This window comes from Trachurus japonicus, chromosome 6, assembly GCF_045865225.1.
Source record: "Trachurus japonicus isolate A0001 chromosome 6, Traja_1.0".
Classification (NCBI taxonomy): Eukaryota; Metazoa; Chordata; class Actinopteri; order Carangiformes; family Carangidae; genus Trachurus; species Trachurus japonicus.
The window spans coordinates 12,899,202-12,924,220 of record NC_140912.1 but is presented as its reverse complement, the minus strand read 5'-3'; the positions used below and the strand labels follow the sequence as shown (position 1 = coordinate 12,924,220).

At 43.8% G+C, this 25,019-nt stretch overlaps 2 protein-coding genes and 1 long non-coding RNA gene across 3 annotated transcripts; 1 reads left to right on the top strand and 2 right to left on the bottom strand.

The window, feature by feature from the left end:
• Positions 1 to 1,948: 1,948 nt before the first annotated feature.
• Positions 1,949 to 9,303, bottom strand: slc25a22a (solute carrier family 25 member 22a). The gene is made up of 10 exons (XM_085778953.1): positions 9,212 to 9,303; positions 8,969 to 9,094; positions 8,765 to 8,820; positions 8,446 to 8,536; positions 7,745 to 7,799; positions 6,967 to 7,027; positions 6,568 to 6,712; positions 6,332 to 6,486; positions 6,160 to 6,235; positions 1,949 to 6,011 (listed from the first exon to the last, which is right to left on the bottom strand). Exons 1-10 carry the CDS (start codon positions 9,229 to 9,231, stop codon positions 5,858 to 5,860), a joined length of 939 nt encoding a protein of 312 aa, XP_085635079.1. The 5' UTR covers positions 9,232 to 9,303; the 3' UTR covers positions 1,949 to 5,857.
• Positions 9,304 to 15,885: 6,582 nt separating this feature from the next.
• LOC146985738 (uncharacterized) lies at positions 15,886 to 17,401 on the top strand. The gene is made up of 2 exons (XR_015035993.1): positions 15,886 to 16,009; positions 17,234 to 17,401. It is a non-coding gene; the product is annotated as an uncharacterized LOC146985738 (long non-coding RNA).
• pidd1 (p53-induced death domain protein 1) lies at positions 17,025 to 24,546 on the bottom strand. Its single transcript, XM_085778952.1, has 15 exons — positions 23,566 to 24,546; positions 22,664 to 23,077; positions 22,398 to 22,550; positions 22,213 to 22,264; positions 21,922 to 22,123; positions 21,253 to 21,402; positions 20,962 to 21,135; positions 20,197 to 20,344; positions 19,971 to 20,106; positions 19,730 to 19,880; positions 19,423 to 19,546; positions 19,156 to 19,271; positions 18,495 to 18,602; positions 18,014 to 18,210; positions 17,025 to 17,354 (listed from the first exon to the last, which is right to left on the bottom strand). Exons 1-15 carry the CDS (start codon positions 24,179 to 24,181, stop codon positions 17,120 to 17,122), a joined length of 2,976 nt encoding a protein of 991 aa, XP_085635078.1. The 5' UTR covers positions 24,182 to 24,546; the 3' UTR covers positions 17,025 to 17,119.
• Between the last annotated feature and the right edge of the window lie 473 nt (positions 24,547 to 25,019).

Genomic DNA, 25,019 nt, shown 5'->3' with positions numbered 1-25,019 from the left:
TTTTCCTTCTTGTTCTCAGCAAATTTCCAATTTGTGGTGGGACTTCTTGTTACTTTTAGCTGGTAGACTGAGACATGGGGTATTATAAAATAAATGGGATAAGTTAACCATAGCACAAAGCCATACCGGCATTTGGTAGAAATGGTTATAAATACAAGTAATGTAATGTCTTTATTGCACTTCACAGCCTTTTGGTAGTGCCTGGGTAATAAATATTCAGGTTTTTCTTACACGCTTTGCAAAACAGAAAGCTAATATCCCATTCAGTCATGTGACTCTCTGATATCGCAGATTACAATTCAATAGGATATGAGTAGAGCTGCACTGTAGATGCAAATGCGGCGAGCATTTGCAAAACCACAAGTAACAGTTTGCCTGCGTTTTGTCAATAGAGCCGGGAAGGTCATTTGCTCAAAGCATCCTGCAGTGATTTCCATTTGATTATATTTTGTTTTGCACTGCGCTCCGTGCTATTTGCTCACTATTGAGAATCTTTTGCCATTTGTTAGGAGAATTCTCTGCAGACTAATTTGACCACTGTCTATTCCCAGATTTTCCCCTCCTGTGCTCCCAGCATCATTGTGCCTGTCACTGATGCATCTGTCTCCACTGGTATCTATAAATACCCCCTTCTCTCCCCTTCAAAAACCTGATTCCCATTGATTTAGCGACCTATATACACATCACCACTATCCCCTCCCTTCCTCCAGCTCTCTGCTCCTTCTATCGATGGTCCTTTACTGTCCCCACCTCTTGATTTCCCCTTCACCTCCATCAGTCTCTCCCTTTCAGCTCAACTTTGGCTACTACCTCTTCCTGCACCTTCTCCTCTCCTCTCCCAAGAAAGCATGGAAAGCTAATAATAGTTCATGGTGGAAGCTTAAGTCATGACACATGAAAGGGATTTGAAGGTGCAGAAAACAGTGGCTGGTGCTGCTCACTCCTATATTTCAAAGTGTTGTCATTATAGTAAACTGAGCCTATGGCTAATCTCTTATGTGTGTAAACACTGGAGTAGATGGCGTGATGAAAGGAGTCTTCTCTCAAAGAGCCACAAAATTCAATCTGAATCAGGCTGAAATAAGATCTGGGCACAACAGACGTATAGAAAGACGGCAGTGTGTGTGTGTGCGTGTAGGGTTATATGAAGGTGCTATGATGTAATTATGCTGCAGGGAGCTGCAAAATAGCACCTTGGAAACTAATGCTATAAACAGTTACGTTGAATACATTGCAAACAGCAAAGGATTAATAAAGAATAACCCTGTCACAGCATCAGTTCTGCTGAAACGTGCAGGAATCGTGTGGGATTTACAACCACAAATATTCAGCGAAAGCCTCACCAAGATTATATAATATTCCATATTCCTGTCTGTCGTGCACCTCACAAACACACAGGAGCACAGTGTTTATCAAGAAACAACAAAGACCACAGGCAAAACAAAGAGGCACATCTGTGTATAACGTATATATCACAGCTGCAAGAGACAGGACCGAGCAGGGCTGAGGATAAGGTAGCTCGACAGAGAGTGAGATCGGAGTGCATGATTTACTGCCACATCCCCCAAGCTTAGCACACACCTGTAGTATATAGCAGTGTTGACACTCTTCCCACTCCCACCATGCGGAGGATCACGGCTCTACCGCGACCCCACAGTGACACCTGGTGGCTCGGCAAAGGCAAGAAAAAAAGAATCGCCATCACAAAGAGGCTCAGCTGTTCTTGTGCCCCAAGGAGCCACAGTGTCATCCTCATACTCCTCAAAACATCGCCCTGCTGTTTGGGTTTCACAGCAGCACTGCTACAGACAAGAAAAGAAAAACACAAAGCACCGTCAGTTCTTGTGTATTTTGTCACACGAGCACCAGACCTTGAAAGCAGATGCAGTGATAGAGCGTATAGAAAAGGACAAGAGGTGTAACCCTCAGCACAGACGACTACATCGGGTGATTTTGAGGACAGTCAGTTTATTGAACAGCAAATTGTGACAGGGAACACAATATTTTATGTTTTTTTTTTTCCATTGCATTGTAAACAATGTCTCGGACTGTGTCATTCACCATATATTCATAGACACCCTCAATAACATGTTGTATATGGGGAGTGGGGGTGTGGGGTGTGGGGGTCTTTGTTTCTTTAAAGTGCTATAATGCACAATTCCTCTTGGAGGAAGAGAACAGAGGCCGTGAGGAGAGCTCAGACCCCAGAAGGCCTCCAAGGTCCCGGTTGCATTATTCATACATTGTGTGTTGTGATTGTTGATTGACAGGTTGTGTTCAGTGTTTGTTTTTTTTCTTCTGTTTATTCTTTTATGGTGTTGTGTGTGTGTGGCTTCTACTTATTGCATATCAGTGAGCTGGTTCATGAATTTTTCAGTGAATGTGTAAAGCACAAATCTTTAGATTAAAATGTAATAAACTCTTCACTATAATTATAATACATCTCAATATCTAAGTTACATTCTTATATCTGATTCATTTAAAATATGTAGGCGATATACATTTTGAGACTAACTGCTGATGGGTAACATAGTGGACACCATCACATTATGGGTCTCCTATTGTGACCTTTTGTCTCAGCCCTATGGATCAAGTTTTACAGACATAGATAAACTTTCTTACAAGACAAAAAAGTTAATTTCAATCAACATCTCCACTGAAATAAATCAGGCTTTGATCCATTTCTGCAAATGCAGCACATAGGACTCTGTCTGAGTATTGAAAGTGGGCCATGTGGTCTCTTGTGCCAAATAATCCTTTGTGCTTGCTTTGATTGTATACACTCTACTACGTCATACATTTGGTGTTTAGAGCTCCTCTGCGTTAGCCTGCACCCCCGGTTGTGGGTGCTGGGGAGAGTGGACGGCAGAGGAGTGTGACACACAGAGGGAGGGGAAGGGGAGAGAGCATGGGTCTGACAATCAAAGAGAAAAATACCGCAGTGTCACACTAAGAAGTTCACGTCAACTACAACACTACACAGTCAGACACACACACACACGCACATACATAACTGAATGCACAAGGTCAGAGAAAATTCACAGCTGGGTAAAAACAAACTTGAGTTGCACAACATTTTTCAAGATTCAACCAAAACCGGATCAAATAAAAATAAAATAAAAAAATAAAATCAAGGAGGGGTGGTGGGGATTCGGTGTTCAAAACAAATCAGAACAATAATCTCAAAAACACAAAAAATAGGCATTATGATCACAATAACAGCATAAATGAGATGAACTGGCAATCGGAATGTCGAAAAAACTACAACAGTAATTCATAAAGACGAGCTCACACGAGCAGGCAGGTCTTTCTTTTTCTTTTCTTTTTTTTTTCCATTTCCCCCGTGGCTCTGCTTGTCATCTGTCAACATGGCTGGAGGTGCCAGTCGATGTCTGGCAGATCTGCCGTCCCTCCCTGACCTATGGCTTTCAGTTAAGACATTGATAACGCTGTGATACGCTAGCATGTAATTCAGCCAGCACAGCCTTGGTCGTATTGCAGCTACGTCATGAGAGAAGCACCATTCAGAGAGACAGATGTCAGACATGCAGTCGGGTGTCAGCAGGTCCCTACTGGCCTTGTCCAGAGTGTATTTCATTTCCAGAGCTGTTCAAAGCAGTGCCATAGGTCGCTCAGTCAAAACTAACTACATTTGTGTCATCATCATATGATGCTTCATTTGGTCCTTGTTAATAAAACAGCAGGAATCAGGACAATGAGCCGACCCACGGACATAGCCAGTAGCTTGGGAGAAAAGGGCACCTTCAAAACACCATCCTAGATCTACACTAGTGTTCCCCTTTGCATACAGTAAAAAAAAAACCTCATCAATATGCTGCATTTAGGTTCAAATGAGGCTTGTTGCATTAAAACACGTTCCTTCATTTGATATGTCCACATCATCATAACATAAAATCACCACAATATGGATTGAGGGGGGAGCTGGAGAGGTAGGTGTGCAAATAAGCCATCATGTACAAAATAAACCATAAATCCTAAAACATAAAGTTCATATCATCTGCATATGTACAATATAGTTAAGGTGGACACTTTGACACAGAAAAAAAAAAACGACACATACAAATATATAGTGCTATACTGCCAATAGAAAGGAATATTCATAAATATAACTCACTCCCACAAATGATAATACACTGAAAAGTTGCATCGCGCATTTACAGTGCAACAGTACAACCGACGAGCTGCTTGAACGGTGGGAGCGAGGAAGGAATGTGATTGGGTAATACACGTCAAAGTCACCTTGATCTCCGGCGAGATAAACCAATGGCAGGGCTCTCAGTGTTGTGATGCATAAACACGACAGGACAGGGCTGCTTTCCCCAGCAGCTTAAAGCAAACAAAACCTCTAAAGCAAACAAGCAGAGATGTTTGGTAAAAACCATAGAACACTAAAAAAAAACACATTGGTCTAATTTTGTGATACAGAAGGGTTTTTCATTAGCTCTTTGGGTCCCGCCACTGAATTCAAGTTTGGAGAAAATCATTTAAATAGAGTGTTAGCTCATCTGTAAACAGTGAGAATTAGGTCTGGATCTAAGGGGACATGAGCTACTCCAGCTAAGGTCTTACTCGCTCCACAGTGGATGACTGTACTCACGAGGCCTTGGCAGGTGTTGACTATTGACTATTCATCAGCCCTATTATATCAACTGATGATCTGGTATTTTAGTAAAACCGTGTTCAGACCCTTCGGTGATGATAACTAGTGCTTTCATCTGAATTCACAATGAATTGCAGAAGAAGGAGGAGAAGGACAGACTGCCTCTGCACTGCTCTGTGGACTGAAATCTTAAAACGCACCGCACTTTGGGACACAATCCAATCAGTGATGTCACAGCAGGTGTTTCCATCCTCCCTCACAGGCAAAACCCCTGCTGTGACATCACTGATTGGGGTGTGGCCTCAAGTACAACACGTTTGACAATCTGAACCCTAAGAAAAAAGGAGGATAGAAGTATATAGAGGCCGGGTTTTTTTGTGTGTGATTCTGTGTGTTAAACAATGTGCACATGTACATTGGGAGTGGATAATGTCCGAATGTTGTGCACTGTCTCTTCAGTTTAGTGTGTGACCAGGATACAGAGCTGTTTCACAGAGGCAAAACAGTGGAAGCATTGTGGTAGCACTAAATATCAGATGGAACCTGATCTACTTAAAAAGCCAAGGCAATCAAAGTCTGCTTGGAGCTGAATGGCTGAGTTCATTACAACCACTTACAGGAAGGGATGTGGCTTCTCAGGAAAGATCAGAGGGGGTGTGCTGTTCTCACATCAACACATACCCTGGCTCTTTGTCTGAAACAGAGGCATATATTTTACTCTTCCTCTTTGTGTGCTATGTTCTTTTAAAATCTTTGTCTCAAAATATTAATAGGGTATGGGCATTTAATTTACCAATTAAAATGTTATTATATTTAGTAGATCACTCTGTTATTTAGAGGCTAATGCTGTTTGATTAAAAGTACTGCATGCAACCAAGAGGCAGTACTACTACAGTTCTACTCTGAAAATCAAACAATCATATTTCACAAAGCATTAAAATGTAATTATAAAGTAATATTCCTTTAAAACTTCGACTGATATTTGTGGCTTAATTCCCAGAGAGCTAGCTGAGCTTGCCTACTGGAATTGTGTGTGCCACCACAGGCAGCTTGGCAAACAAAGGCTCCCTCTTAAAGAATTTCAACATTCAACACAACAAATTTGAAAACAAAAATAAATGATTGGTCGTTGCTTCGACCCATCGAAGAAAAAAAAACCTTCTTTTAGAATGAGATGAATCCTCACGCAGTTGGTGTAACGCATTATGGGAGGGAAAGGCAAAGAGGAGGCGTTCCTTAGTTGTCTTTTTTAGGCAAGAAGCTGAGGATAAATTCACCGACACCCAGGAAGTAGATCACCTGGGCGATGCCAAACAGAGGTGCAATCACCAAGGCTCGACAGTAGGCTCCCTTCAGGAAGGCTCCTGGACCCTCATTACGCATGATTTTCCTGGAGAGCAAAGGAAGGCTCATTATACGAACTGAAAGATACGGCGAGCAGTAGTCATGTGTCATGGGGAGGAACACTACACACACACACACAGACACACACAAGCAGTCTCACACATGAAGCAGCAGGGAAGACATAATGAGGTCACCTGATACAGTCAGTCACTCCACTGTAAGTGTCTTCTGTGCTCGCTCTGTTCAGAGACTGCAGTCGAGTCTTTATCACTGCAACACAAAGGTCTCAGGTGAGTATATAACATCAAATGTCAGTGCACGCATTGCCGTGCGCTCAATTTTGAAGGTCTCGCTGCTAGTGCTCACCGTCGACGGGGTTGACGGCGACGGCAGCCGTGCTTCCCGCGAGGCAGCCTGATATAAACGACACGTAGAAAGGAGCGGGGCCATCTGCACCTCGTTTGCCCAGCTGATTCAGATTGGCAAACAGGGGGAAATAGATGATGGAGAAAGGAACATCCCTACAAAAAACAGAAAAGACAGGTGGTCACAATAAGCATTGTTACAGCTGGTTGCTAAAACTATTGCCAAACCTGTTTTACCTGAGCAAGGTGGCACCAAGGCCTTTATACAGCCCAGCGATGCCCTTTTCACTCAGTAATTGTCTTGTGAGCTGCATGGCTGTCGGGGACTTCGTCTCCACAGTTCCTGCTGCCACCGTCTCTGGCATCAGCTTCCTCTGAGCCGCTGGAGAGCACAAGACACACAACATTTATAAAACCACAATCACGGCTGAAACCTACTCGACAACAATGACGATGATTACATTGTGATAACAGGAGGTATATGGGCAGACATTTTGAATTCATAACAGTGAGAAGACACAGGGATAAAGCAGTTGTAATCTCTGACATGGCCACATGAGGCCACTGTTTCTCTAATTTACAAAATGCACTTCATTCTTTGCCACACACCACCATCTGGATTTCATTTCCTCTTACCAATGCGTCCAGCATCTTGGAGCTGGATTTTCAACATCTCCATAGGAGTTGTGACAATAACCTGAAACAAAGAGAAAGACTCAGGTAAGAGTGGCAACATCTGAATACATCAACTGACCTTTTCCTTTATGTGAATGGAGGTAATTTGAAAGTCCAGAATTAAAGGTTGATGAGTACTGAGTGTGTCATCCAAAACATGTCTCCAGTTAAAATCTACTGGCAACCATTAGCTAAATGTCAACACTTGTTTTTCCTCTGTAATCCACATAGTAGTAGCTAGTTAACTGGATTAAGGGTGAGATGGCCATGTTCTCAGCTGCAATCTTAATCCAAGGTCTGCTACACTTAATCTAATCACGTTCCTCGGGCTTGAAGCCTTTGCCCTCATTGACAACAAGCATTTCCCTCTGACTCACTCACCAAGCACTCTCTCAGTGTCTTATCTGATCACTCACATCTAGCTGCCAGTGTATCGCCTGCTAACAGCGGCAGCATGTCTGTAATTAGACAACATTTATGAAAGTGGAACATTACAGGTCACTTTCGGACCGCATACAACAGTGGAAATCCTCAGAGACAAACTGCAAGCATGTTTCTGCAACTACCACCTCTTGTTTAAATCGTGTCTAATTTCTTGCTGGAGGCAAAGCACAGATAAAGTAAATGAGGCAATGGCTGAGGCCCAGTGGTTTGTACGTGAGAAGACGCTGATGATGCCAAAGGCGGCAGCTCCAGATGGAGAACAGGAGGATGCAGTTAAAAAGAGCATCTCACTCACCTGGCATGTACCTGCCCCGCACCCAGCCAGCATCTCTTTGACCAGAGTGAGTTTTCTGAGGAAAAAAACAAAACAAACATGAATAAATAAAAAGCAAGACCAGACAAAACACAAAGCACTGTGACTGACAGCGTGAGACCTGTACAACTTTATTTCCACAGTTGGAGAAAGGAGTTGTCACCACCTGCGCTTGTGATGCTAATCTCTGTCGTCCATATCAACATGTCAGGCATGCGGCCGGATTAATAATTCACAAGGTTGAGCAGCTGAGCCAGACAAGTCAATCATTCATCAGCCTGCATGTTTGTCACCATAGTGATTGAGAAAGATGTCCCCAGAAACACTCTGGTCTATCTACGCAGTGTTCATCAGAGACAGTTGGTGCTCAGTTTCAGCAACATCGGATGATAGTTGCTCAAGTTGTGACGGGCGATAACATTACAGGCAGATTTAACTGGCTAATGCTGCTGTCACACATACAAGTAATTCTGTATTTTTAAACCAGACAATTAACAAACTCCCGTGAAATGCTGCGTGCCTTGGAGGAGATGACAGGATGGTGGAGGATTAACTGGAGGCTTGGTGAGAATACGGCCGGCTAATGTGTCAGGTTACATGTTAGTAAACACGCCAGTTAATCACAGTGTGAATGAGGGGAGTGGGTGTGTGTCAGTCAGCCTGTCAGCACTTTCATGCCTCACCCATCCTTGGAGAGGTGATGCCTGAAGAAGTCGTTGGCAGCCAATTTGATGGCTTTCTCTGGCGTGACTAGCGTTAAGTTCACCGCCGCTCCTGGGAGGATGAAACAGGACAGGGGACGAAGGAAAAGAGAGAAACAACAGAAAAGAAAAGAAAAGAAAAAATAGAGGGAGAGAATGAGGCAATCCATGAAAGCTTTTTCCTGAGAATTGTCTGTCAACTGTAATCCCTCAATTTGATGTCTGCAGCGTAAAGTACTGAATCTGATGCTACTGAACACACATTGATCTCAAGAGCCTCCTGTCAAAGTGAAAAACTTACCTCGATACATCCCAAAATACCCCTCTGACCGGATGGTCTTAATAAGGCAATCTGACCTGAAAGAAGAAAACATATCAGTCAGTATCGTCCTAAAAGATTCAGCTGATTAACTGGGTGACACTGCTGATTAAATTATAATAAATAATCTGTCAGTGAGTTAAAAGATGTGTTCATGTGTAAATGTAAAATACAGAAATTTCCTACATGCTGGTGTAAAGGCGACATCCATTTTGCTGGTTTTGCAAGCGAGTCTTGGCCAGGTCAATGGGAAACACACAGGTCACTCCGATCAGGCCAGCGATCCCCCCATTGATCAATTTGGCAGGCAAACTGCATGAAGGTGATGATCAAAGATGACACGACAAAGTTATGATGATATGAAAGGCCAGAAGATGAAAACAAGTACAAAACAAGTTCTGTTAGTAGTGGTTGCATATTTATCTTTACCTGATCTGCTTGTCAGCCATTTATCTCAAGCCCCGGCTGGTCAAAGTGCTGGTCAATCTGTCTGTTAGCTGGTCGGTCGGTGGTTGTCCTTGGGGTACGCTGTTTGTTACAGTAGTGTGCCTGTGTCCAACTAGGCGTGTGCAGTCTGATTACACTTCGTCCACTCGTCTCTTTGCAGGTGATGGCAGTTAAAATGAGGGTCTATCTGTAAAGACACAGCAGGTGAGATGTTCTCATCAGACAGATCCCTCCCAACATAACAGCAGATCAATACACTTGACGCACTTCAATGACGCAGTGTTGTTTTCACAAACATTACAACATAGATTTGCGTTTAGTGACATGATAGTCCACCACCTGAAATACACAGCAAATACTAAATTTAACCCCCAAATCAAAATCAGTTAGTAAACGCAGTTTTTCATTGAATGTTTTCATGATTAATTATTTTCTCAGTTAATAATTTTGCCTAGAAAATATCACAAAACAGTAGAAAGTGTGTACCACACATAGTTCAGTAAAGCCCAAGGTGGCGTGATCAAATTGGTCACATTCAATGTCCAAGGTACAGTAACTTACAAAATCAGCATTCAAACAAGAGCTAGAGGTCATGAAAAACTGGAAGTGCAACCAGCTAAAAGCATGAGCTACATCATACCAGCTTTCCTGTATTGTGATGTTAGATGAAAGTGGGAGCGTGCGATGTCAAGGTGCAGTGTAAAAAAAAAAAGACAATACACAGCACAGATAGAAAAACTGAGAGTATATCCAGCTGATCTTTTGACTCTACTCCCAGGTGTGCTGTGGATAAAACCAAACACACCCTAGAGTTACAGACAGGGTAACAAGCAGGCCAACGCTACTGAGCCCAGCTGAAACCTGCCAACGTACAAGCGGTGTTGCAGGTGAGCAGTCTCACCACCGCTCCACAGCCCAAAGACATTCAGTTTACAGCCACACAGGACCAAGAAAAGCAGTTAACTGTGAACTTGGAGTGAGGGAAGGTTTGTTTTTGTTTTTTTTAATTTTTTCCTTGAAAAAGCAATTATCGAAATAGTTACTTTTTAATATCCATTCCTGCAGTTAATCACAGCGGAGCATAATGAAGTAACATTGCTGACAGCTCCCTCAAAATAGAGCTTTTAGCCATCACTGGAGAGGGATTACGTTCTGCCAAACAAATCTATCACCGCTGCAAGACACGCGTGTCCTTGACAATTCATGTTTTATGCATAAGCTCCTTCGGTGAAAAACCCGAGTCCTGAAGATGAAACTCTCTTCTCTGTTTTTTTTTTTTTTTTGCTAAAACAATCATTTTGAGCAAACAGATGATGTCGCTGAGATGCTCCCTATTTTTGGTACAGTACAGAAAGCCCTCAGTGTGTAAAGATGCTTCCCATTTCCCCTTTCATTCTCTCCACCCCCTCCATCCACCAATCACAACCTGCCTCTGCGTGTGCAACCCGCTCCTCCTCTCTCCTCCTCCTCACCGCCCTCCCCCATCGTTTCCCTCAGTCACGAGTCACGACTCTCAAATGCAGCTTTTCCTCTGTCTCACATCTTTGCTGACTTGTGGGTTTCTTTGTAAAGTGTATATGTGTGCGTAACCTTGTGTGACTCCTATATCGCTAATACCTCGGGTGTCTGCGTGGATGTTTAGGTTTCTGATGATAACGGTATCTCTCTCGCCCATGAACGCAGCTGCGGTGCGGCGTGTTTAGTTTGGATGGGGACTTGAGGCCCTCGCTGGCTGCTCCAGAGGTGAAGGAGGGAGGAGGGAGGAGGAGGAGGAGGAGGAGGAGAGGAGGGATCTCTTGTTGGCTAGGTGCTCTCCTCTCAGCTCTTCATACTTTTCGCAGCTCACCTCCAATCACTCACCCCCCTCTGACTGTTCTTCAACCCCACTGTTGCTCACCCAGCTGGGGCCCTTTAACCCACTTCTTGCACGCTACTTTTGTTTCCCTGTTTCCTGCCACTGACTTCCTCGAGAATATTCACAGAACATGTAACTCTACAGTCAGCACTCTGACTTCTCTCTGAACCACCATCTGCAGAGACCTATGTGCTCTCTTAGGACTGGGAGGGAAATGTATGGGATGTAACCAGCACTGCAGTCTTCCATGAGTCACTCATCATCATCAAACTGACATCTCTCTCCTTCTTTACCAGGCCCCGGGGCTTCACTCTCTCTCGCCCACATCTAAAACCATACAACTGTGTCCACACCAGTCACCAGGGCATGTATTTAACCCTCCGTCACAGCCTGGCTGCAGTGTCTCGTCGTGACAATTGGAGTCTGTGTGGAAAACAACTGTCTCCAGTGTGCAGTGTCCACAGCACAGTGGCATCGCTCGTCAACCAAATCTCCAGAGGATTTATCTTAACTCTCGCAGCACGAGGAAAAATAACAAACTGTCAGGAATCTACAGGGGAAATGGTTAATCCTTTTCTCCAGCCAACACGTCGGTCATTTCATTTCATTCTTTGATTCTCTCAGCTACTATAGGAGCGGAGTTACCTCTGACCAGACACAATGAACATGACAAAACAGTAAAGTGATTAAAAAACGTATTTCTCATAGCCACAGGGGAATCTAAATAAATATCCCTCTTAAACTCACATACACACACACACACACACACACCTTCACCCAGAGGTTATATTTTCAGTTTGTGTCTTTGAAGCAGATAAGAACTGATGAGTAAACAATAGACAAGGTTATTGTGCAACTTTCAGAACCTTGAACCCAAAACTTAAATCAGACACTGGAGCTGCTTGATGAAAGAGTTAGAGCCTGGAAACTGACAGATAACAGCTCTGCTCTGACCCTTGTCCGTCGTTTCAGCTTGGCCAATGAGGCAATAAACAGCGCCTTGCTGACAAATATATATCTGTAGGAGGAACCTTGTCGGTGAGGGCACATGCAGTTCTGCAAAATAAGGTTTTAAAATTCCTTAAAAAATATATAATTGTATTGTTTTTTTAAATAGCAGAGGTAACTTGTAACTACTTATAAATGACTAATAGTCTTTTAATTCTCCAGGGAAAAATCGCCAACATAGTAGGCTATCTTCTATGTATTGTGCACTTTTGGACAATGTGAATGTAAGGCTAACATTAGGATGAACATAACATGTGCCCAAATTAACTTAATTCATTTATTAAATGATGAAATAAATAAATACATTTAATATTGGGGCCCTTGCGTTGGCTCAGTCCTAACAACAGTGGCACTTGTTGGGGATACACTAACAGATTAGTGATTCACTGCTATAACTGTGTGGGAGGCAGCAAAGTATGCATGTGTACAAGGCATATCAATAACAAACAGATGAATAAAACCCTGCAGACACAAAAGAAATCTGGTGACCTGTCTGCCCCAGTTTGTTTACTATGCAAAACTCAATGCAAATTCTGCTCCTGCCACTAAAATCAGCCAGAGGAAAAATGTACCTTTACTTGGCTGCCTCTCTGTGCTCAGGAGCCAAACGGAGTAAAGGTCTTGCTGACTAAATGACAGTGAGTTTGGTGATTGATCAGAGGCTGTGAGTCTCTGTAGTGACAAAGCACTGTTGTAGTCAGCAACTCAACTCACGTGACCAGAGGACAGTTACGAAATGAATATCACACGGGCCCTTTCCTCATTAGAGAAGAGGCTGTTGTTACTTACCAGTCCATCTGTCTCACATGAACTGGTTTGATTAACTTACACAGGCTGTGGGCTGATCCAGAGGATCCGCAGCACTGTGGCCTGTTTCAGAAACAAGTGTGTTCCTGCAATCCTCCATCAGATGTCATGAACTTCTCTGAGCTGTAAGAGCACAGAGGTCGGATCAAATATAAAACTCAGTCTGTCCACTGTCGCGTCGCCTCTGGAGACATTACTGTTCTTCATTGCTGGGTATTATTCAAGTCTACTGTGCTAGAATAATACTATGAGCTAGTATTACAGATGGCTTACTTTCAGCTTGATATTGTAGCCGACCCGTGTATTATTTGTGAGATATTTGTTGCATCGATTGTTTAGAGAAGGATTCAGTTTCCCACAGTCCATTCACGAGCAGCTCTGTCTCTACCGTCTTCAAAAAACCTGGCATCTACTACGTCATCATGCTTTTTAATAATAACGGTTTATAAGATGTGTGCTATTTTTGGACATCTACAGCACTGCGGAAACAAGGGATGAATTTTTTTGTGGTGTCACAGATAAATCTGATTACTATTCCCTCTTCCCCACAGCATCAGGATTATAAACCTAATACCTACTTATGAAAGCTCTCTCGCAATCTCCATTTACAACCGGTGGAGTGAGAGTTATGATCTGTACATGGCAATGCATTTCCGCTGCTTGTAGCGTGCTTGTACGTACTGCAGCCATTACACCTGCACAGTTGTGCATTGTTGTAAGCATTGGCTGCAGATCAGAAATAAAATGGGTCTAACATTTAGCCAGAAAAAAAATGTCCTTCCTGTGCAGAGAGGTGGTGTAGAGTTTAGTCCCTCCTGACATGATCAGAGGTATCCCTGATGGCTAAGCCTCTTGAATAAACTGGGGGGGTTTCTCTTGTATCTCTTGTTTTGCCTTCATCTCATCTTTCCTGCAGCCTAGATTGGGAAATAATAACACATTGTACGTTAATTTACCTTAGAAAGAAAGCCTAATGTGGTATTAAGGCATTTGGTTACAGTGTTCAGGTTTCAGATGAGGCCTTGGCACACAGTGTGAGGACACACAGAGGAAACATAGTGTCTACCCAGCATCTAACATTTCCATTCAGTGCACATATACCAGTGACATTTACCAGTCCTAGCCCTTGGGATCTAGCTACACACCTACTTCCGACGCTGACTGAATAAATATTCTACACAAGGTTGTTATTTTTCCTTTGAATGGAAGTAAAGCGATGTTTTAACCATTGCAGCCAAAGAGGTGCAACATTTCAAGTGGAAAGCACCGCATGAGTCACCTTACACCCAAGAATGGTTGGCTTCATCAATTATTACAACGCTGCAGGGATGCTTTATTACTGCTTGGCCCCATGCTACCAATACATAAGCTGTAGAAAAAAATGTAGGAAAAAACATGCATTGTTGCAAAATTGCATGTTCACATTACATCTTACTCAATAGTGAAATGTTCCCTTATGTGAGTGTGAGGCCTCAGCGGGGATGAGGAGGTAAATGCTTTAGAAAAGTGGGTAAAATGTAAATGGCCTCCAGCATTGAGCAATAATAAGGATTTAAAAGGTTTAAAAAAAGAAAGAAAGAAAAAGAGTCCATGTTACATTAGCTTGCTTTTCTGGTGTAATAACCAGGTGTTACTCGCCTGTCAGATGTGAGTAGCTTCACTTTTCTCTACCAATGGAAAAAAAAGGAGGTGGGTACAGTTTAAGTGGGTTTACCCTCCACTACCAACATCCAGCCCACATGATGACTATTACACCCCCTCCACCAGCAGCAGCAGCAGCAGCAGCAGCGCCGCCTCCTCCTCCTCCGTGCTGCTGGGCGCCAGACGCCGGTAGCAGGCGGCCGCGGTGGTCTCACACAGGTCGGGAACATTACGGTAACTCTCCCGGTAATAATGTAGCAACACATCACAACACAAAGGGAGGCAGCGGAGGAGTAACAACAGTCAAAGTTGAGGTGACACGTCCGCCGCCTCTGACATATTAACGAATAACCGTTATACTCCGGTCTAACGGGGAATAGGACACGAGTCGAATGTAACGGTTATCCATTCGTTCTGTTTTAACGTTAATCCGTTCTATCACGGAATATGACGTTAGAATTGTGCACGACAGGCCTAACCGTTCCAGTTCCATCTCCGAACCCCGCACCGTGTCATGATTCCTCCGTATAACGGACAATGATATGCCGCTGATAACGACGCGACCGCACAGTCACATCCCAGTCTCCGGTGCTAGCTGTCTGTCCACGGTACCTTTCCTACATTCCCCCCCCTCACTACGGCAAACGGAGCTCAATATGTCGCCCTACCGTTATTCCCCCAGGTGAGGTTTAACGGCTCCGAGCCAATAACACATTTTCCGAGTAAAGACAGCCGCTGCATCCAAATAGTTTTTTCTCTTTTTTCTCCCGCTGCATCCCAGCGTGTACATACCTTTCACAGAGGCGTCCCCGGTGTTTGTCCTGGTCTGGTCCGGTCGTGGCGTGAAATCAAAGCCTTTACTCTCTGGATCTTTGGCTGACAGACCGACAGCAGCTAACCTACCGGTGTTACTAGCGTTTGAGTCCAGCGGAGGGGAGGTGGAGGAGGAGGTGGGAGTGAAAGCAGGCGAGCAGGGAGGGAGGAGGGAGGAGGGAGGGGGGAGCAGCAGCCTGCCTGGCGATGGGGTAGGGAAAAAAAAAAAACACACAGTGAAGGGATTTAAAGACAGGGGTCCTCTAGTGGTATGTAGTAGAAGTACAGACATTTTTATATGCAGTGAATGTGTAAGGGTGGGGGGGCCGACGTCATCATGACGATTCATCTCAACCCCATGACCTTGAACATAAAAATAGAAAAAATGGCTATAGTGGAAATATTGGGGATGAAGGGTGGGGGGGCAATGCAGTGATAAAGTGTGCGTCACCACTGGACCCTCAGCAAAAAAAGAAAAAAAAGGGGGGAAAAGTGATAAAGTAGCTGACACAGGGTTTTTTTTTTCTTCATATCACAGGTTTATTTACATTCCCTGATACATCACTGGGTTTGTGCTGCAGAGTGGTTGTTCAGGGACCAAAGGCACACAGGGATGAAATTTAATCAACCAGAAAAATGGCCGCCTCCTGCACTTTGTGAGTGTTATTCACTGTCACACACCTGCCAGTGTTTGCTCTGCCTCCTCACTTGGTCCCAGAAGGTACAGGTCAATTATACAGAGGCCATTTCTGCCAAGAAATCAATATAAAACGTTAGGCATGATGAAAAGGAAGACATTACTAAGGAATACGTTCAGTTAGTGCAAGTTAATAAATATACAGCAAGTCACAATGATTAAATACTATGCAAAAACATTTAAACTGAGCCAAAAATAATTACTTTTGAGATACTGAGTCAAAGTAATGAGATAACAAGCAACAATTATAAGAATACAAAGGAAATGTTTGGGTTAAACAAATGCAAATTGACCACGTACTAAGGTAAACTGACTTACGATGATCTTATAAGTGCTTAGCCAATTTTGAAAATATCAAGTTAAAGATTTGACTTTCCATCTCAAAATTAAGATACAAATGATTATTTAAACCAGATCAAAGAGTTGACTTGTGTCTGCCGATGTGACAGCCAAAATACACAAACAAGACCTTGCAACAGGATTACACTACTTTCAAGCCCATCAACATACCAACATTTCAACCATGACTACTCAGTAGTCATTACTACATCATTACATGAGTACTCAGTACTCAATTACACACAACATCAATCAACCATTCCCATCTTCAAACCCAGTCTTCATTTTGATCTCAGTTACACACCTGTCAAGTTTTGCCACTGGATCTTGAACAGCAGTGATTCTATAGAGATGCCTCCCTCTGCAGTAGGCGTTTCCAAGACCGCATTTTGCCATGATGACACACACATAAGCATCAAACATAACCTTTCATATTTTCATTTCCTGGCAGAAATGAGCTGTCACAACACTGTCTTGCAAATTGAGCATTTTGAAAAACTGGAAAGTGAAAAACAAAAAAACAGTTCATCCAGTTTGCTTGTTGTTTCGTTATTGCTCTGTTATGTGAAAGGTGTTTCCAGCTGGGACATGGCTGTCATGATTGTGAAAGAGATTCCATTTTTACCAAGGGACAGTTGTTTAGAGAGCAAGATGAGATGATGGAGGCGCCGAGTAAACAAACATTGGGGCTCAAGTATAAGTCAGCCATCTGCACCCAGCAAGGGCTCATCTACTGCTGGGTTTCACTGAGGGAGGAGCTCTGTGCCTCCAGACCCACTCTCCTCAGTGACTCAGAGTACTTTCTCCTTCCTATACTGACTATGTCCTCAATCTCCTCTGCAAGGTCTCTCCTCTCGCTCTCTATCATGGCAGCCACCAGCCTCGACACTGACCCAGGTCCTGCATCCTTCTGTCCACGCGCCCAGTGGAAAAGCATGTCCAGCACCAAGGCTCCCAGGTTGTCTCTAGAAGGGGGGGTAGGATAAACACAAGATATATCTGTAGTGATCTATTAATGGACTCAAAGAAGAATTACATGTGTGCATTACTAAGTTGAAATCTTATACACAAAAACCACCTTAAACATATGTACATAGATGTTTACATAATGGGTCCAGAATGAGTCATGAGAGATTTTCTGAGCAAGAAGAGAAGGGGTGGGGGGATGGGGGGCACAGATGAGCATCACTATGTGTGTAATCTCCTGCAGTGTCCCAGATGGCTTAGTGATGCCTGACAGTGCAGATTAAAACAATCAAAATTCTCTACCACGTCTCTCCCACTACAGGCTCTCCTTCGGTCCCATAAAAAAATAAATAAACGATGTAAGACACTCCATTTTGTTCCCCGAGAGACTTCGGCTGAGCAAACACACACTGACTACTTCCCACACTTTTGTAGAGATATGAATGTACATATTTATCTGAACCTCTTCTGCAGTCAAGATAGTCAGAGCTGCACCGCGGTGTTAAAATAAACATACAACTGAATCTCAAAATCCCAAGACTAAGTGTAAAATAGCATGTAGAAAAATATAAACTGTATATATATATCACAACCTGCAAATAACCATTATTATGGAATTAAAATAATGAATTTTGAATGAGCAGGAAGTCGTGCCAACCTGTGCTTGTACTGGATGCGTTCCAGCTCCTGGTAGCTTAAGCCAAGATTGATGCCGATGACGTGCCAGTCCTGTCCTATCTGAAGAGAGATGGACAGCAGGTTGGCTTCCGTCAGATAGCCGCTCTCTGGGTCACCCAGGTTCAGGGGAGGATGCTGGAGCTCCTCCATGATGTAACCGCTGTCCGAGTTTAGAGCCTATCAGAAAAAAAGAGGAGGGATAATATATGCAGTGTTTCCCTCAGGTTTTGATGTTATTTATAGCTAGCAGCTAACAACATTATTATGTATCTGGTTTAGATGCTATGGGAGGAACACTGTCCATGTTTTTTTTTGTATTTCTAAACAACATGCACATATTCTGAACGGATATAATGCAATATTTTAAAACAAAATGCATAACAGATTAATACAATTCACACACTGTGTAGAAACCCAACCTATTGTTGTATGAAATAAAGGGATCTGTCACTTCCACTCACAGGAAGTCTTAGAGGTAAAGTTGCAAGCCACTGGCTGTCATGTCCTTTCCTCTTTCGTGCCACTTCCTCTGGCAGATTGTTGGGAATCTCCCCTCTGTAAAAAGACACCTGGAACAGAGGTCCAAAGCATATTGTCAGTGTGTTGTCCAATCAGTACTTACAAAATGATCATCTTTGTAGCTATGTTGTACAATGCAATACATAAATAATTATTGCCTGACATAACATGTTCAGTTTACAACGGTTTTATTTGGGACCAACACTTTGTGTTTTAAATGATCAATTCTGCATTACATTTTGAGGCTGTATTTTCAAAATGCAACTGCAAAATGAATTATTATGTTTTGGGTGTGCTCCAATTTAAAACATGCAACATGATTAAAATAATAATAATAAAAAGTTCTGTGCAACAAACCATTAAATGTTTTAGTAATATTCATTACTGGATTTGCATTTTATTACAGATGGCAGGGTTTCTCCTGTTTTGGTTACATAATGTAGAATATGCTGCACTTCATGTAGATGAGCGATATGTGCTTATTACCGTGGATGAGTCATGTTGCCCTTGCACCAAAATGATCCCTATCTGGATATGCCAGATACATGATGTGGTTTGATTATACATGTTGAAAAAAACAGCTGAATATTATCTCTGTCTTACTTGTCCCCTCACTGGCCCACTCTGACCCTGAGCTGGACAGATGTACACTTCCTTCAGATTCTTCAGACTGGAGTAAAACTCAAAACGCAGTCTTCCCTCCACACAGTCTGGTCTGTCTGCAAAAAACAGGAACACATCATCTCAAGACTTCATATAAATAACTCTTTCAGGGCAATTATTACACAAGAGTAGATCATAAGACCTTGGAAGTAATGGTAACAGGAGAAAATGTTTATTTAAGATAGAGCCTCAAAGAGGACTTCAGACCTGCGCTGATATCTAAGCCCCTCTCAAAGCCGGCAAAGAACTGCTCTCCTTCCAGCAGGTCACACAGGTCTGAAGGCTGAGGTCCATCATACTGCTCTGACAGAGACTGCACTCTGCCTTCCACCTGGACAGGTAGCACCAGAATCACCGATTACCATTTGTGCATCAACATTTCACTGCCACTCACATCCATGATGAAATCAGTTGGATTTAAATTTGGTTGAGGCTGAGGCAGCACATGCAGAAGCTGCTCTGGTGTTAGTATTTCTAATTCAGAGTTAGTGCACAGAAATAATTACATTACAACCTTGTTAGCAGGTAAACACTGGACCAAAACTTGTGAGGGATCAGTCTTCCGCTGGAGGACGAGGAACTGGACCTTAAACTGTTTTAGTTTTTGGTAGACTTTCCTGACCGCCCCACTAACGCAGCGCTGAGTGGTGTACCACAGCCAGTACCTGTAATGGTTGACACAGAGCTAGTGTTGATGATACAGTGTTAATATGTAGATCGGGCCTTCGACGTGAGAATGTAGTGCAGAAACTTACCAGGAGAAGTGAGTTATGTAGAAAATGGCATACACATGAGTGACATAGAGAGACACTTGTGACGTGATGTCAGTCCAGGTTTGGGCAGTGGGGTCTCCGTGGAGCAGATGCAGACAGGTCGTATCGACTGTGTGGCCTGCAGAGAGATGTTAGTAAAGAGAGATGTTAATAAACGCTGATGCATCCAGTTCTAAACATAAACACAAACTAAGATGGCACATGATACCTGTGACTCCAGGTGGCAGGGGGATCTGCACTTTGACAGGCTGCAGGAAGTTTATGTCTGGAGTCTGGGAGAGGCAGAGGAGAGGGCTAACTCTGGCCTGAGGATCGCCACACAACGCTTGTACCTCTGACGCAGAGACCTGCAGCACCTACAGCGACGGGAGGAAACACGAAGCCTTGAAAACCACTGATGATAAAACTGACGGACTGATGTGGATTTTCACGTGTGGTGCACACAGTGGCATGCAAAAGTTTGGGCACCCCTGGTCAAAATGTCTGTTAACGTGAACAGTTGAGCAAGTGAAAGATGAAATGATCTCCAAAAGGAAGGAAGCTAAACATGAGACACTGTTTTGCAATATTTTAAGCAATATCATAGTATTATTTTTGTTTTCTACAATTTTAGAGTGAAAAGGGGAAACAAAGCAGCAGCCTGCAAAAGGATGGGTAACCCAGGAGACTTGAGCTCTCAGATAACTTTGACCAAGGTATCAGACAAGATATTTACTATTTACACGCTGTGATAGTTCCCAAAGATGGGGAGTACTAGGTACTAACTATGCAGGGGGCCCAAACCTTCGCTGCTGGCCCTTCTCCTCTTCTGTCATTTTGAAAATGTAAAAGATGAAAATTATATTGTTTGAAATGTAAAGTGAATATGTCATCTGTAACTTTATGCATTTGGGAGATCATTTCATCTTCCACTTGCTTCACTGTTCACATTAACAGGAATTTTGACCAAACTTTTGCATGCTACTACACATACCTGTAAAGTTATGGTGCGGGTCTGAGCGGTGGAGTCGGGCGGGAAGTGGAGCTTGATCCCAGGGTCGGAGGTGGACACCAGCAGGGCTCCAGCTGGTGTCACAGAGCAACTGTCCTTCACCGGACGGGACACCACCATAAACCAAGAGAACTGCTGCACCGAGCAGCACGCCAGCTACAGGTACAGCGGATACATTTTTTTTTAACATTAATGTTTCAATTTGCACATCCAGGAAAAAGCATGTTTATTTTATAATATTCTTTTTTTTGAAGTGGGAGGTTTGTGTTTTACCCTGGCTGGACGCCCTCCAGGATGGCTGCTGTGACTGTCACTTCCAATCCTTAGAGCAGTGGGCACAGTGCTCCATGCCTGTCCATCAAACTTACGCACAACCACCTCCCTTCTCTTAGTTCTATGATACGGCACGCACACCTCCACAGGCTGTAAGGATTTTAAGGGAGAAGGATATTTATTTACATCATGAAAGTGCAGAGGAGAACAGAATCACAGAGGAGGAAAAATAACCTATGACCCATGAAATAGAAAAACACTAGACTAGTCCAATACACCAGATCAATATCTGCCTAGACGCTGACCTTATTAAGCAGATCAGATATCGGCTGGGACACGACTGATCCACTTCCTTTCTTTCAATTCTGAGTATTAGTCATTATTCACATTCATGCAGTCAAACAGGCGAACAAGTCAGTTTTTAGATATGACCTCAGGTTACCTAACACAAAAACGATTCCGGGGAGTTCCAGCGAGGTACGCAGTAACGCAGACGATAAATTTAGAAAAGAACACACTAGTGTTGGATTGATTCCTGGTATTGGCAGATACCCAAAGTTGAGGAAACAGATTTGTGATCAAATGACCCAGTGTAAAATGCTGAAGATGCTCCGTATAGCCTTTACAATAATTCACTTTTAGAGAAATTAATTAATTAAGTTTATATACCTTGAGAAATGTAATTCCGTGGGGACGAAGTTCCAGAGGACGACTGAGTAGGATGTCGTGTTCCTCCAACCACACCCACTTCCTTTCTGCTCTTTTCTCACACCACTCCAGCCTTGTGGTTTTCGCTAGGCACCCCGGGGGGAACAGCAGCTCAGCCCCCCCTGGGAGAAACACATGACATCCAGCAGACGAAACACAGAAACTAAAGAGCAAAAGAAACATTAGAATCCCCTTAACTGGTACCATTTATGAGAAGGTCAACGTATTTCATTGGTGAGACTGACATTATACCTGTGCTTATTAAATCCAAGGTGCAACTCTGGAAGTTTTGGCTCAGGTCGATCTGGTAGGAAAACAGTGATTTAAATGAGACTATATATACTGACAGACCAGCATATAAATACTATCTGACGACCGTACATTCAAAATTAATTGAGCGCTAAATCAATTTGAAGCCCTTTTTTTTCTCTGCTCACCAGGTGTAGAAGGGAGAGGAGGAGGGGTTGGGGGTTGTCCCAAAGGATTGTCACGCACATCTATTTTCAGCAGAGGCAGTTTGTTCAGACAATGTGGGATCAGGCGCAGGTCATTGCTATAGATGACAAGCTCCCTGAGCGAAAGGAGAGAGCCTGAACAACAAAGCAGAGAGGTTTACACATTTTTTAATTGTTACCTTTGTGACAGAACTGCAGTCTATTGTACTGTAGTAATGGTCTTTTCCCCAAAACACCCACATCCTTACCCATGGTCTCTGGTAGCTGTTTGAGCTTGTTGTGGGACAGTTCCAGCTTGACAAGCTCCCCCAGAGAACCAATTTCATCAGGCAGATGCTGGAGGAGATTATGTGAAACATCCAGTGTCTGTAGCGCTTTCAGCTGACAAGTACTCGGGGGAAGAGAAACCAGCTCGTTCCCCAGGAGAGAGAGGTAGGTGAGGGAGGACAGCTGGCCAAAATCAGGAGGCAGAGCTGAGAGGCGGTTGTGACTGAGGAGCAAGGAGGACAGCACAGGGAGGCTGAGCAGGCAGGATGGGAGAGAGGACAGCTGGTTGAAGGAGAGATCCAGGTGCACCAGATGAGACAAGGAGGAAAGAGTCGTGGGCAGAGTGGTGAGGAGGCCGGGGAGCGGGTCGCCTCGTGGGTCATAAAAGCAGTGCCCTTCAGTTAGAGAAAAAAAGAGAGTCAGAGGCACAAAAAACAGGAGAAAACAGAGAATGGCTTAACAGATTATAATATACAGGTGCATCTCAATGAATTAGAATATAATTCAAAAAGTGAAAACTAATACATTATAAAGATCCATTACACACAGAATGAAATATTTCATGTCTTCATTTATTACATTTATTTTAATTGATTGATGATTATGGCTTACATTTAATGAAGACCTAAAATTCAGTATCTACATTTTTTTGAATATTACAACAGACCAATTAAGAAAAGCATTTTTAATATGTAAATGTTGGCCTTCTGAGAAGTATGTCCATCTATATGCACTCATGCACTCAATACTTGGTTGGGGCTATTTGACTTGAACTACTGGAGATGGACTTTCCTATGATATTCTTTATTTAGTGAGATGCAACTGTATTAATGTAACATTTTTACTGCATCTACTTTTTTTGAGAGAGAAACAAGAAAAATACCCCGAATAGCCAGTGAGCGCAGCTCTGTCAGATGGGGTAGGACGTCCAGGGCTCCATCCAGCCCTGGTTTATCTTCAGAGCCCAGTCGCAGGTACTGGAGGCCCCTGAGCTGCCCGGGGACGGACCCCCACAGCAGCGGCAGTGCAGCTGCTCCCCGCTGGTACACATCCAGGGTCAGCCTGGTGTCAGTCAGCACGGCCCAGAGCTCCACAGATGGAGGCAAGGGCGGAGTCAGAGACAGGACAGATGAGGAGGAAGATGGGGACGGTGAAGAAAAACTGGTGTGATGATGGTTGGATGAGTACGAGGAGGAGGAGGAGGAGGAGGAGGAGGAGGAGGAGGAGGAGGAGAGGCCTGATATGGAAGGAGCACAGGTGTCCATGATGCTGGAGGGAGACACGGAGGGAGCAGCTGAGCTCTCCTCCCTCTCTGGCTCCAGGACTCCTGGTTGGCCCTCAGACATCACCCCACTGGATGTGGTAGGTCCAGATGTGGTAGGTCCAGTAGCAGACTCTGGTACCCCAGCCTGGGATGCTGTGGATCTCACCTCCTCTTCATCCTCCAACCTGTCTGCCTGGTCTCCAGTCGCTTCCCCAGGACCTGCTCCTCTCTCCATTGAAGCCACTGTGTGTATGTGTGACACCACACAGCTGGCTAACAGCTGGCTAGCAGTGACCTGCTGCTAGTCCATCATTGTCCATGTCTCCACATGTGTCAGTAACGTCAGTCGAGCCGATCAGATTTGTTCATTGTCGGCACAGACACACACAGAGGAAGCTGACCAACATGAAGAGTTAACTACCACAACACAGCAACATGTCTGAAGGTCCAGTAACGTTAGCTGTTAGCAGACGCTGCTGTGTTGGCTCTCAATGCTAGCCAAGAGTTACATGTCCGCGGCGACGACAGACTTTTAACTGTTGCTGTTTACGAGCTATTAAAGTGTTACTAATGTGTGACACCGGTCTGGGTGTAAACCTGGTGTTAACCTGGTGTTAACCTGCTCCTCCGCTCCGTCCACTTCCTCCAACTCCCTGACTGTTTTGAAAGAAAAGCCTTGGCGTCACAGTGTGCTCGTTGGTTACCACGGCGTCCGCCGGTTGGCAACAAGCGGGGTCTAATCAGCCTCGCTGAGGCTTGAAGAATACTAGAAGCCCCGCCCGTCCGCGTTTTGTTGTGTGTCACACCGAGCGCCTCGATGCTAGCGCCGCCAAAGTTTCAACTGAGGGCGGGACGATGTTCAACGTGCGGCCTCAGTCGGCTGCTGCTCGGCCGCCTGGTGGCGCCGTGAGCACATGGTGGGCGGCCTGCCACCACGGTCACTGGGAACATTTCAACAAGTTAAAGTTAAGACCATGAACAAGCGTAAATGGCGATGCTGCTGAATTTTAAAAAGTATTTTCTTTCTTTCTGATACATTTTGTGATTCAATTTAAACATTTAAACACAGCCTA

Bases quoted from the DNA above. Each gene is read 5' to 3' on its own strand.
- slc25a22a (XM_085778953.1), bottom strand. From the start codon at position 9,231: ATGGCTGACAAGCAGATCAG. The intron at 8,821-8,968 runs GTAGGAAATTTC...TTCTTCTTTCAG, and splicing joins TGTCGCCTTTACACCAGCAT to GTCAGATTGCCTTATTAAGA. The intron at 6,713-6,966 runs GTAAGAGGAAAT...TGTGCTCTCCAG, and splicing joins CCAAGATGCTGGACGCATTG to CGGCTCAGAGGAAGCTGATG.
- pidd1 (XM_085778952.1), bottom strand. From the start codon at position 24,181: ATGGAGAGAGGAGCAGGTCCTGGGGAAGCGACTGGAGACCAGGCAGAC. The intron at 23,078-23,565 runs GTATTTTTCTTG...CTCTAACTGAAG, and splicing joins GCGCTCACTGGCTATTCGGG to GGCACTGCTTTTATGACCCA. The intron at 18,603-19,155 runs GTAAGACAGAGA...CCTCTGTTCCAG, and splicing joins GTGGGCCAGTGAGGGGACAA to GTGTCTTTTTACAGAGGGGA.